This window comes from Lycorma delicatula, chromosome 10 (genome assembly GCF_047948215.1).
Source record: "Lycorma delicatula isolate Av1 chromosome 10, ASM4794821v1, whole genome shotgun sequence".
NCBI classification, from domain to species: Eukaryota; Metazoa; Arthropoda; class Insecta; order Hemiptera; family Fulgoridae; genus Lycorma; species Lycorma delicatula.
In genome coordinates, this window is record NC_134464.1 from 44632548 (window position 1) to 44647607 (window position 15060).

General features: G+C 28.6%; 1 protein-coding gene across 1 annotated transcript in view; it reads right to left on the reverse strand.

The window, feature by feature from the left end:
- LOC142331720 (protein PALS1-like) overlaps window positions 1-15060 on the reverse strand; it is a 651443-nt gene that overhangs the window by 328315 nt on the left and 308068 nt on the right. The window contains exon 5 of the mRNA XM_075377757.1: window positions 1034-1054. Coding sequence (XP_075233872.1) covers window positions 1034-1054 — 21 coding nt within the window. The remainder of the gene's footprint in view (window positions 1-1033; window positions 1055-15060) is intronic.

Sequence of the window (15060 nt, forward strand, 5' to 3'; positions counted from 1 at the left end):
AACGTATATCACATATTTAGCCAAATATTCATTCCATTATATTGGATAGAGAAAAGTAATTCTTAAGCATCTATATTTATAAAAAATTAAAATGTAAATAACAGAAAACATCCGTTATAAATTGGCTGAAATTTCGTACCTTAAATAATTTTTCTTACAAGAAAATTATAAGTAATTGAAAATTATAATTGAAATCAAAATATTTTTCTCAACTAAACTAGTAATTTTTTTTCAGTGTTCTTATATCAATTTCTATGTTAACATAAAAGATTAGTAACATTTTGAATGATTCGTAAGTAGATATCTTCAGTTTTATATCATGTGTTTCAAACATTCTCTAATCGTTTTGATACTAGGATACTAGGATACTAGGATTGAGATAGAAAGGAAAAAATCTGAGTTAATTTTTAAAAGTGGCTTTAAGTAAAAAACTGGATAAAACGGCGGTAAAAAAAAGGTTTTTCTTATCTCTGAATAATAAGCTGTCACTGTAAACTCCCTGTTAAATATAAGTGTGGATGAATGTTTAAATAAATAAAAAAAAGTTTAAAAAGTTAACATCTAATCCATTTCCGAAAGATAATTTTCTGATCACATTTTTTACTTTACCTTCTCACCAACAAAACAAAACAGAAAAGGAATAATCCGAAATAAGTTTACGTAAAAAAAATAAGAATAAATAAATAGAAAAATCATAATTAAATTTCTGAAGGTATAAATTAAAAAAAACCTGATAAAATCAACACAAAAGGTATAAAAGCCAAAATACTTTTAACAAAAATAAAATAAATAAAAAATGAAGACAATGATTAGACGATTAGAAGAAGTCTAGAAGTCGAAAGTTCCAGTGCTCAAGTCCTAGTAAAGGCAGTTACTTTTATACGGATTTGAATACTAGATCGTGGATACCGGTGTTTTTTGGTGGTTGGATTTCAATTAACCACACATCTCAGGAATGGTTGAATTGAGACTGTTCAAGACCACACTTCGTTTACATTCATACATCATCCTCATTCATCCTCTGAAGTAATACCTGAACGGTTATTCCGGGAGGCTAAACAGGAAAAACAAAGAAAAAGACGATTAGAAGTCTAATTAAAAGATTAGACATTCCATGCATATAGCATGGAATTTTTCATACGCTTCAAAAATTCCATTTCTATCTCCTACACACAAACTTCAAGCTTATGTGGGGAGATCGTAAAGGAAATTCTAACATATATGCTTATTTTTCTAATTTGATAACATAAAACAAAAATTTATATTTCGAAATTAGTTTTTAATTATTTGAAAATTCCGGCGAAAAGTAAATTAAAAAAAAAAAATAATTTACTTATATTTATCTCGTTTATTTTAAGTAAAGATGTTCTATCTTCAACGGTAAAAATATTACCAGCTAGAGGGAATGAAATGTTTAAGCATACATCTGGACAGACAACTCACGTCCTAGAAAAAGCATACATGAATGAAACTAAAACGATTTAGAATGAAACTGCATCTGTAGTTTCGCCAAGTAAGGAATAAATTGCAGCTCTTTTAGAAGAAAAAATTGTATTAAAACCGGTCTAGACGTACAAGATAGATAAAGCTTCGAGAAAAGGCCGCCGCGTCCAACATTTTCATTCAAAATGTTTAGAATCTTCACTGGTATAGTACGAAACAGTATAAAATAAAGTCATAGGTAGGAAATGCTCGAATAAGTGAAAAATACTCCTTAAAAAATTTAGCAAACTAGCTTTTTGTTAACATTTTAATTAAATATAAATATTATCAAGTGTGATTAAATAAGTGATTTTATAATGCGCAATAACTTCCGTTATCTTTGATAAAAACCAAACATTTACTGAATTTTTTTTTATATTTCCATTGAAATGATTACAGTTTTTATAGCTTACTAATTAAAATATTCTAAAACAATAATTATAATTCAATAATTAAATTTTATAAATTAAAAAATATTCTAAAACAATAATTATAATTCAATAATTAAATTTTATAAATTAAATTAAAATTTTAAAACCAAAATTATGAAACTTAAATGAATTATTAAAATATTTCCACTTATTCATATCACAACGGGTATTAATTATGTTTAGCTTTTAAATTAAAATTATTAACTACTCCCATATTTTAAACTATAATTTAAAGCGAAAAATATAGTTGAAGTTACGGAATAAATAGTTTTTGCTAGTTCATGCAGATCAAGTTATTTTACTATCACTGAAGTTACACGCCAATATCGTAAAATAACTATGAACATGCATTAATAACTAGAAATATTTATATGTATGGTGAGTTTAAAAGATGATTATGACAGATAACTTGATTAGTTATTGTAGATGGAACTAGAAAAATAAGCCAAGCGAATGCCGTTAAATATAGAATGGTGGGAGATGGTAGACATTATGATTGGTAGGTCAAATTGTATACGGAGGTGTACCACAAGGCTCCGTATTAGGGCCATTATTGTGGATATTAGTTTACGACGGGGTTCTGGAACTACAGTTTCTTGAGGAGGTGGAAACGTTTGCCTATGCGGACGATTTATCGATCTTGTGCTTGGAAGAAGTGAAGAAGAAATTCAGGACAGATGCAAGAGGAACATACATAATTTAGAAGCGTGGAACGGAAGGAAATTTGGAGATGTGAATTATTACACAGCACAGTAATTTTCAGGATTACCTACATAAAATTGGTAAACGAGAGTCATCGAAATGTATGTTTTGTGAGGAGAAAGACTCTGCGGAACACACAGTCTTCAGATGTCGACGATGGGACACACTGCGGAATAGGGCTGGAATTGCTCAGTGTACACCTGACGACCTGGTGGACTTCATATTAAACAGTAAGATCAATAGAAGAGAGTAGATGCATACGCTAAGGAAGTGCTAAAAAGTAAGGATCAAGAGGGGCGGCCCCTGAGCTATTATTGTAGGGTAGGGAGGACAGCCTCAGAGGCCAGGGCTGGCATGCCTAGTTGTGACAGTACTAATGAACCTCTGGGGACTCCAGGGGATAGTAGGCTGAACAGAGAAAAGACCTGGCGCCGTGTTTGGCAGAATTGTCCGGACACGACGTCAGAAAGGCACACAAAAGATTCCTCATAAGAGCTGACCGGTGAGCCGACATACCGTGCCAGTAGGTGGGAAGGCTCATTAGAGTAACCAAACACTCCTTCAGGTAGAGTTATACCTACCAGTTTGGTTCGACCTGGCGGTGTAGAGGCAAAAAAGGTCAATATTGTACCTCTACGATTGTGATAGCAAGATTGCATTATAATTTTCAACATAATTTACAGAACTACTACTTACAAATAAATTATTCATTTCATCATTTCTTATATATACTTTTATCACTCTTATGAATAATATTTCTTGTTGTTTAAAGGGAATTACAAATATATTCTCAATAACTTATTGATAATTGTTTAATAATTGGACTTAAATGCATCTGTTTTATTTTTATGAATGCGAACGTTTCTTTGTATCAACATCACGCGAGAATCAGTTTCTAAGCTACTGAACCACGTGCTGACCTCCGTGGCGCGAGTGGTAGCGTATCGGCCATCCATCCGAAGGTCTCGGGTTCGTATCCCGGTCAGACATGGCATTTTCACACGCTACAATGTCATTCATCTCATCCTCTGAAGCAATACCTAACAGTGGTCCCGGAGGTTAAACAAAAAGGTACTGAACCGTAGCGCGATTTTGATGATGTAAAATTCGCTAGCGTCCTTAGTTTTGCTTTTAGAAAAAAGTACTTGGGAGATTTTTGTATAAAATTTTCTCAGCTATCTGTTGGTTTACATGCAATTAAAGATAAAGCCGTTATTGGCGAAAAACTGAAAATCTTACCTTAATTTGCTAATAATTAAATAGTTATTCGCTTGTGTCCGCTAGGGTACACTTTTATTCTACATTACCGAATCCATTCCAATAATTTATTTGGTGTAGTGAATTTTTTCGAATTTAAAGCCTTTTTGAGTCTTTGTTGACTCAGCTATAAATTAACGAAGCGTGAACGAAATAAGTTTAAAAGCAGACGTTGTTTAAAGTCTGTCAATACGTCTTTTTATATCAAAAATAAATTTAAGAATTGGAAAGATATTTCTAAAAATTAATAATTTAAATGATGATCTAGGTCAGTAGGTCATTTATCAAGATATCCAGGTTTAACTGGGGTTATAAAATGTACAACATTTGTTGAAGTTAAAAGATTAACATAGAATAGTAATGACCGTAAAATTAGTCAACTGACTGATGACGTAAAGGAAAAAGTTTCAATTGGAAACACAAGAAATTATATGAAAGCATGCATTGTTTAACAAATTTATGATTATTATTTTAAAGAACTGTATTAAGAATAAATATAAATGGAGAAATTTAATTTTCTGGTCACACATAATATTTTTTTAATTATATAACTATAGGGAATAACTTTTTAACTTGATGTTTATTTCATTAATTTTGACTTTTATGCCATATTTAATATATATGGCTCCATCAACACTACCAGATTTTTTTTTATATGCTGTCCAAGCTTTGAACTTTTTTCTTCTTTCATTTCCTTTTTTCTCTTCTTCTTATTTTAAGAATTCTTTTTATTTTTCTTCTTTTAATAAGAAATTTCTCCTAAAGCAATGTTGGCCTATCAAGTTCCATTACACTTTTATTTTGTTTCTCTTGTGTAAAATTTTTTCTTTCACACCACTCTTCTTTCTAGTAATTTTTACGCATGGATTTTCAAACTATGGCTTAACTTTGATTTCTTCTATTATGTATATAATATATAACATATATATATATTATTATTAAAAATAATTATACATACAAATTATATTAAGTGATATCAAAATTTAAAAAAAATATATAAATCTTCGTTACTTGTTTTTTTAATTAATATTTTATCAATAAAATGTTCAAAGCTGATCAATTTGGTTTACCTAATTACTTCATGCAATAAAAAAGATATTCTATAAAATTAAAAAAATTAATAAATTTCATAATAAAAACATTCCGAATCGGCCAAAGTCAGTTCCCTAATTATTGTTATAAATACAGTAAAAAGGGTTTTTTGTTATTATATATTTAGTTCAAGTTATAGGAAGTGTCGTCCTTCTGTCTTACGCGTTCATGGTAATCAATTAATTATATTTTTCCAATAAAGTTTTGTCTTACGCGTTCATAGTAATCAGTTAATTATAGTTTTCCAATAAAGTTTTATCTCAATTTATAGTTCTGAGTTCAATATAATTCAAATTCTTTACTTCATTTAATTCAAAATTATGAAGTTTTGAATTAAATGAAAACAATATGTTTTCATGTCGTAATTTGGAAGTTGGGGCCAACAACGTTTTGAATGTGGTAGAATCATAAAATTCAAAACTATGAAGTTTTTAATTAAAACTTCAGATTAAACAGAGTTTTTAATCAAAAGTTTGAGGCTTGAAAAATATATACCCAAAAAAAATTATACCCAAAAATTAAAAATTGGAAAGCATCAAATCGCTTGAACGTGTTGGCTATTGAATTTTTTCTCGGCGTTAAGTCTATTTTAGGAAACGTTTGACCGAAATAATTTGTAACATGAAAAGTATATAAGAAATTACCCCACACTGTTGCAAAAGAAAAAGATTGGACGTGTCAATTAATGTAGGGTTGTAAAATAGTTCAGATATGAACCGCGTGTTCTCCTTTTATTGAAGAAATTGGATTCCAAAATTTCAAAAAAAAATTTCACATATCTTAATCTCCTTTTCCATAATAATAGAATGATTTTCATCAGATTAATAAACACAATTATGATGTACAATATTCAGTTCGATCTTTTTTAAATCACATTATTGAAAATGAGAAATGCTTTCTCAATGAATAAAACTGTTTTTTTACAGAATTCTACCTTTATGTCGAAATAATATTCACGAAGTGTATGAAGTAATCTTGGATAATAAGATTTAACTATTCCTTTAAAATGAAAATTATTAAATTAATTTTATTTCCAACGTAAATTGACTTTGTAATCGATGTTTATCCTTCCTTTATTTTAAAATTATTGAAAATCGCGTCGGGAGAAGGACGTGAATATTTTGCTAATATTCCAAGAAATAACCCCAGTAAAAATATTTTCATAAATACGATCTACAAAGAATCGGACCGCAGTCCCAAACTCCGTCCATCTTAAAAACAGACTAAAATAAATTATACAACCGTCAATAAAATGAAATACTTGCCAGACAAATAGAAAGACCCAGCAGCAAACGACTGATTTTCAGGTTCTGCAATAAATAGGAGAAACAATTTCCGACATCCTTATATTTTGTTGATGTTGATATTTCTTTACTAATATCTCCGATAATTTGGTTTATTCTATAAAGACGTATTAGGCATATTTGAACATAGAGCATTTTCAACCTCTAAAGCTTTTTTCAAATTTTAAGTTCAGTTTTGTCAGTGGAAAATTAGATTTTTTTATGGATGTCCAGTATCCTTATAATTTTTACACTGATACTAATGAATAAAAATTGTTCCTGTTGTCGGTGCTTAAATCGCCATTGTTATCGACATAAATACTAAAATTAATTTAAAAATAAATAAATAACTGTAGCTGATTATTACCAACTGCAAATGTATTATTATTAATCATGTAAATATTTTTCTTTTAGGAGATTACATAAGAAAGCTACCTATTTCAATGGGTACCAACATTCGACTTCCGGAAAATTATGACCTAACTTCGCGTTTCATATATCCCAGATCCAAAAACTACCGTCAGCTCAAAAGTTTATATATATATATATATATTTAAAATTTTGTTCCTTAAAAATAACTCGTACCAAAATCTCGATCGAGTTTGTTAATGGCAAAAATCGGACCATGACGCTAGAAATGGGGGGGGGGGCTTTTTCGAAAAAAACCAAAATATCGCTAAAACTTTCTTATTAAGTAAAATATCGGAAAAAATGGGGTTTCGAAGACAAAACAAACTATACCTACCTTAATAGGCACAGTATTGAATCTGTTTAAAATGATCGTTAGTCCTCTAAACATTACCTAAAACTTTTGTCAGGAACAATTTTTGATATGACCAACCTTTACGGCAAGGGATGACCAAAAGGTTGCTAGAATTGTAAGGTGGAATTTGTCGTATTCTAAACATAAGAAACATTTTTTCACATGCAACCATTGTCGTATTGAGTAAATTTGATGTTTTTCTTAACTGTAGGGTGGAAATCTTTTTTATCCTCTACTTAGCATCGTCAAATACAAGTAATAATAATAGGATTTGCTTTTCTAGGAGTAATTATGTTTGCTAATAGATATTATACTCTTTTGGTGAACAGAGTAAAAAATTTCGCTTTTAGGTCTATAATTTAGTGGAGCTGATGTGCAGAAAACAGTATATTTTATTCAGTGAAGAAGCAAAGGAAAAGACTTCACTGGTCATTTCTTTATTAAGGATCGTATATGAAACTTGCTATTTTTGACAATGTTTATTCGTTTTTGGGAGTGAATTTTTGATTCATATACAATCCCTTAAAACCACTACGGATTATGCAACTTTACTACACTATATTACATTAAATTTCGTAAAAATCTAAAAATTTTTTATCGAAGATTAAAAATATCCATTTATATCTTTGTTTAAACAGTTAACACTTTTCACAAAAAGTATTATTTAATTATTCCTAAGTTTTATTTATTATTTTTAGTAGTAAATTTTATCGATAACCTTGTAAATTTTGTTTGGTTATGTTTGTAATGTTATGTATGCATATTTATAGATGTGTTGCACTGTTTGTAAATTAAATAAATATTTGAATACCAACATTTGTCTTGCAGTTTTAAAAAGTTAAATGTAATATATTTTAGATCACATGTTTTTGTGATACTTTTTATTAGTTGGCATGTGTATAAATTATAAAAAAGAACTAGCTGACATTTAAAACATCACATAACCAGCTGTACTAGAGTATCGAAATACCTTTAACTGAAAAAAGTTACATTTTTACATTTTAAAAACAGAGATAAGAAAAAAAATAAGCAAAAAGCTGAATTCTTCTTACCATTAAATAAAATATACTGCATAAATAACTACATATCACAAATATTTTTGTACATATCTGTGTTCGGAAATGAATACTAGTAAAAATTATAAATTATTCTAGATTTGTGGATCTACTTAGTGATGTATTTGCATGTTATTTTTCAGGTCATTTCTAATAGAACATTCGTTTTAGTAAATAATAGGAGATATTTTTATTTTTTACTAGCTTCTCCTTGCGTGCCTACCACACGCCCTTTGGGCAGGTTGCCTTGGCAGGTGGCGTTTGGGAATGGGATTATTAGGAATCCAAAATTGACATCTGTGTAAAAATGTTTTTTTTTTAATGATGAAAATTGATCAAGGAAATATCAGCAAATCTTCCCAATTAAGTTTGGTTTAGATCGGTTTAAGCATAGGCGCCGGAGTTTGACTTTTTTTTTGGAGGGGGCAGTGAAGAAAAAAGGAAAAATAAGGATAAAGGATAAATTAAAAAATTATATTATATAGTATAATTTAAATTTAAACCGATTTAAGCTGTTTGAGATAACGAAAACACATTTTTCTGGATTCCTTTGGTGGTTTACCGAACCGTTTTTAAGTATTGAACAAAACTCGTAGCTCGTGTGTGTGTTAAAATAAATAACTGTCAATGGTAAATCAGAACTAAGCCTAATATTTATCGAAGATTTTAAAGCTTAACTAATTTTTTTTCATAAAAGAAAATAATTGGTATTGTCTGATTTATTCTGACACCATTTCGTATCTAAAAAGTTTATTCTATCAAAAAAATTTAAGAAAACTAATAAATTTAACAAAAAAAAAAACATCTTCATCCCAAGAACTAAAATACACTTTACTGGTTCTTATTGCCCAGTGTGGACAATTTGTATCATCGATTTTCGGTTATTACTCATTTTTCCAGTTACTACTTCTTGTAGTTAATTTCGGAGATAATAAGTAGTGTTTCAGAGTTTCATACACTTAGTAAAAAAAAGGTTTTGTAACAAAAAAAAATTATTATTACTTAAAGAAAAGATGACATTTTTAACGATATTAGAATAAGAATTCCCTTAAAAGAAAAACTACCACATAATTCAGTCGGAGTACTCTGTAATGGGCTCTAAAAAGAAATATAAAATATATTAAAATTAATAAAAATTCAATATTAAATAATAGAAAACATGAATTTATAAGGTGAATTAAAACATCAGTATTAATAAAAAAAGTGTTAGCAGTTCCTTTTTTTAAAATTAAAGTGAATTTTCCTTGAATAATGAATACGAAAATTAAATGAAATCAGAAAAGGATGATGAAGGTTGCTCAGAAGAAACAGTTTTTCATTTGTATCATGATTAATTTGAGTAATTACTTTTTGGTTATAGTTCATTATTTAATGAAGAAAAACAATCACAGAAATAAAATATATTATTAATATATATTTCGCATATAAGAGTTCTGTAAATAAACTAATGAGACTGTTTGTTTTTTGCAGCCAAAATGTCAACACTGTAAAATACTAGTAAACCTATGAACACTGATTAATATTAGGTACTAGCCGCTCGGCCCGGCTTCGCCGGACCTCCCATCCAGGCCTCGCTTTGCTCGGCGCTTTGGTTTTCCAGGTTTCCAAAGTTCTTTTTCAACTGGAAAATTTTTGACGTTATCAACTTTACTCCAAGTTAAGAGCTTAATGTTTTTAGAAAAAATTTCATGCAATTTAGATACGTTATCTGATAACAGAAAATTCATTTTTTTTTAATTTACCGACATGGGTGCTGCGCCCCCAAACCTAATGTTATTTCCCGTTGCTCAGTTGTTTCAGTCGAATGGGATTGGGCTGTGTGTATTCGGTCGCTTTCCAATATTGACTGTCTTTCGTCTTCAGTCTCTGCCGCACGAACAGTTTTCATCATACGTGCTTTTTTGTATTTCTCCTGATTGAAGAATGTCTTTTAGGCATGGTATAATGTTTTGAAAAAAGATCAAAGAATTTAAAAGATTGCAGTTAAATACTTTACACACTTTAAATCAGTAACACACACACATGATAAACAAAAATTTATTTATGGTGTTAAACAGCTGTAAAAAATTGTAAATGAATGATTCGTATAAATTACATATGCATGTGTGCTAAATCAATTGAAACTTAGGAATAACTGTACGTTAAAACTTCAGCCCTTTTCAAAATTAATCAATTCAATGTTGAAAAAAAATGTTTGCTAAAAATTAAATTTTTCTAAGTCATTTTGAAAATTAAATAAGCTTTAAGGAAGAAATAAAGTGTTTTAAATTTCGTTATGTCGGAGTCCAAAAAAAATAGCCTATGTTTACCGCAGGGCTTCAAAGTGTAGGTGTGCAAAATTTTAGACAAATCTGTACGGTAGATCTCGAGTTAAGTTGGAAGAGACAGACAAATAAACATTGATTTTTATATTAACAGAAGATTAATATTTTTAATCTATTTTTTCCACGTAAGACATAAAAACGAGTTTTTGTTGTGTATTACAAAAATGAGTGGATACTAATTGTGAGCAAAATTATGCAATCCAGTTTTGTATTAAATTCGGTGGAATACTACTGAAACCTTTTCAAAATAGAAAGAGCGTTTGGAGATGACGCTCTGACACTAGCCCAATTTTTTAGGTGGTTTAAAGTATTTTCAGATGTCCGGGAATCATTTTCGGAGGATCAACTCTCTGAAAGACCATTAACGTCAAAAAAAAGACAACAATGTTGAACGAATCAGAGATTTGATACGGTACGACCGGCAATTTAACTGTCAGAATGATTGGAGAACAATTGAATTTGAACCATTTAGTCCATCAAATTTTGACAAACGAATTTGACATGAAAAATGTTTGTGCAAAATTGGTCCCAAAAAACCTCACTGTTGAACAGAAAAACAACAGGGTAGAAGTGTGCCGCAATCTTCTATGGCGAATTTAAACTGATCCTGATTTTCTGAAAAATTTTATTACTGATGATGAATCTTGGGTATGACTATGACCCAGAAACAAAACGCCAGAGCAAGGAGTGGCACATTTCATTTCACTATGTCCCCAAAAAGCAAAAATGAGCAAATCAAAAATCAGAACAATGTTAATTTGTTTCTTCAATAGTAATGGCATTGTCTAGAAGGAGTTTTTTTTACAGGTTAGACTTGTAAATCAATATGTTTAGAGAGAAATTCTTGAAAGACTGCGGAAAAGAGTTTCCCGCGTGAGACCAGCCATCAAAGACAACAGGATGCTGCATCATGACAATCCACCTAGTTACACTTCTCAATTAATGAGTTTTTGGGAAAAAAAACATTCCTGTTAGATTCTCAACCACCTTATTCACCTGATTTGAGTTCCTATTACTTTTTCCTGCTCCAGTCTTTAAAAAACATTTCAAAGGACACCATTTTTGGAACAGTAGAAAATACTTTTAAAAAAATGTAACCGACTATCTGAAGGATATTCCGGTCTCTGAGTTCCAACACTGCTATGAAGAATGGCAAAACCATTTAATGCGTTGCGTGACTTTCCAAGGTAACTATTTCGAAGGTGATAGAGTCCATGTATAATTGGATTGTAAACAAAAGGTTTTTCTGAACCGGTCTCATTACTTTATTTACAGACCTCATATCGATTAAAGAAATAAATATGTATTACAAGTATAAATAATAACAAGTACAAGTAATAAATATATAATAATTTATAATATAATATAAAAAGTGTACATCTGACCACCACAAGACATGTACTAACGAATCGGGATTTTCCGCTAGTTATTAGTACTTGTTATCTGAGCAAATTATTATTTACGGTTGTACGGAATGACATCAGTCGGACTACTGGTGTTTTATTTACTAAGCTAAGGGGGACGGTCGTACACATAGACAGACACACATACAAATTCCCTTTAGTAGGATAATTGATAAGTGTAATAGCTCAAATAAAAAACAGTTGAAACAAATTTTCTTTCCTCCGATCTTTTGAAAATAAATTTCAGTTATAAAATTATAATTGTTGTTAAACAGAAAATTGGCTGGTAATAATGCAAAACAACTTTTCATTTTAACGATTCTATGAACCGCGATATTAAGCTTCTATTAAAAAGAAATAAATAAAACGTTAAATATAACTTAACTACTTAACTGAAAATAAAATATTCACTAATAAACATAACTATTAAATATTACTGTATTTTACCTCCCATAGCCATAACAATCGTAGTCTCAATCTAAATTGAGACTAAGACCAACCTAAAAGTGGCATATAATTCCAAAAGAAAACAAACATCCCATGCCAGGCTTATTAAAGAAAGTGAGAATAAAAATTCCTTTTTAACAGATCCGAATATATGCTAGATATTTTCATCATGCCAATCCCATCAAAACATTTAGCTCGAAAAATTACTCCTTCATTCCTTCCAGTAAAAGGATCGGTTGCGTAGTGTACATCATTACTCTCAGTGAAATAAACTCTTGACTACTGCCGTTTGTACCTCAGATGCGTCATAGCCATAAGAAATACTGGTATATAAATAATGGAAAGCCATAAATTAATTGTAAACTACATTACCTATATATGTAGAGCGGAAGGGATAGATATTAACATGTAATATTATTATGTATAGAATTTTTTGAAGCTTGAAAAAGGGTTCTTTTTATTTTTAAATAACAAATTTATAATACTTTTTTAAATATAATTTATTTATTACCCAAAGTTTTACAATTAATTTCTTTAGTATACGATTGCAATCAGTTCCTAATTATTCCCATAAAATTTTTATCTGTTAGCAAGTAAGTAGTGGAATGAAATTAACCAATAACATTGAAACGAATAAAAAATCGCAATAATAATATCATTAAATTTTATCGTAAATTAAACTTTGTTAATTTTTTCTATAAAATTTTATTCTTATTTATGTTTAATGATTGCAAAAAAGCAAGGCAAGATTTGAAGGTCAGTAGAAATGTAGACTATCAGGTAAATGAAAATATATAACAAATGAGGTTGCATTGAAATAGAAGCGAAGAAAAAGTAAATGAAAAAAAAATTTAATTAAGAAACAGAAGAAAATTAAGTCAACGGAAAATTAAATGAAGGTTAAGAGGGTCAACCATCCATATCAGGAACTGAATACAAATTTTAACTAGTAAAAAATAAAGTTATCACAGAGGAAAAACATAAACTATCAAAATGAAAACTCAAAACTGGAATAAAACAGTAATAGCTTTATTTGACGTATTTTACAATCATAAATAAAATAATGGGTCGGTTAACAGTACTTTTCGTAAAAAATAACACCACGAATGAACGGGGACTATATATAAAAAAAATCCAAGATCGGAGACTCCTGCATGAAAAACAAAGCAGAATCAGACCTAATAAATAGAATCAAATATGAGGAATTAAGAATAAGGAAAATTAAACCCAATTCGAAGAAAGTTTAAAATTCCTACATATAGTCAGGAAATTAGAGAGATCGAACCATTTTTACCTCGATTTGAGCAGGATATTATTTATTAACAATACTGACAAACATAAATATATATTATGAAAACGATAATATTTCCTCAGAAGATTAAAAAATTAACCGAGGATTGAAGGTTTTTAAAGGGAAAAGAAAAAAACCACGTTTAACAACGGAATTATGATTTTACAAGCAGATTCTAATTACCTAAATAAAAAAATTGTATTAATTATTTGAGTTATTACAATTCAATATCATATGATACGGTAATCTGTTTTTAGGCAGGCCCCTTCCACTTACACTATGTTCATCCCGATTCCTCTTTATTTCCAGATATACTTTCAAAATGTCATCTATTGAATATCCTGTTCGAAATCTCTTTTAAATACTATCTCATTTTCGAATCTTATTTACGACAAATTTTCCTTTTATCTAGGCTGCTTCCTATATAATTTTCCTGATATCTTCACCATGGAATTAAACATGGTTGACAAAAAAACAGTGATCCTTTTTCTAATTCAGTATGAGAATCCGGTTTTTTAAACTATTCGATATGTTATTTAAATTATTTGATAGGTTTGAATGTTTTTCCATACCTACAAAAGATATTAGTCCAGTTGTATCAATATGTTTTAAAATATATCTTTGTTTAACTTGTTTTAAAATGTTCCTAACATATTTGTTATAAACATATCTTTGTTTATAATTTTAACATATCTTTGTTTAAAATTTTCTAAAACATATCAATTTGTTTTAAAATATATCTTTGTTTATCTTGTTTTAAAATGTTCTAAAACATATCAATTTGTTTTAGAACATATCTTTGTTTATCTTGTTTTAAAATGTTCTAAAACATATCAATTAGTTTTAAAATACATCTTTGTTTATCTTGTTTTAAAATGTTCTAAAACATATCAATTTGTTTTAAAATATATCTTTGTTTATTTTGTTTTAAAATGTTCTAAAACATATCAATTTGTTTTAAAATATATATTTGTTTATTTTGTTTTAAAATGTTCTAAAACATATCAATTTGTTTTAAAATATATCTTTGTTTAATTTGTTTTAAAATGTTCCTAACATATTTGTTATAAACATATCTTTGTTTATAATTTTAACATATCTTTGTTTAAAATTTTCTAAAACATATCAATTTGTTTTAGACATTGTTTATCTTGTTTTAAAATGTTCTAAAACATATATCAATTTGTTAAAACATATCAATTTGTTTTAGAACATATCTTTGTTTATCTTGTTTTAAAATGTTCTAAAACATATCAATTTGTTTTAAAATACATCTTTGTTTATCTTGTTTTAAAATGTTCTAAAACATATCAATTTGTTTTAAAATATATCTTTGTTTAACTTGTTTTAAAATGTTCCTAACATATTTGTTATAAACATATCTTTGTTTATAATTTTAACATATCTTTGTTTAAAATTTTCTAAAACATATCAATTTGTTTTAGACATTGTTTATCTTGTTTTAAAATGTTCTAAAACATATCAATTTGCTTTAAAATATATCTTTGTTTAACTTGTTTTAAAATGTTC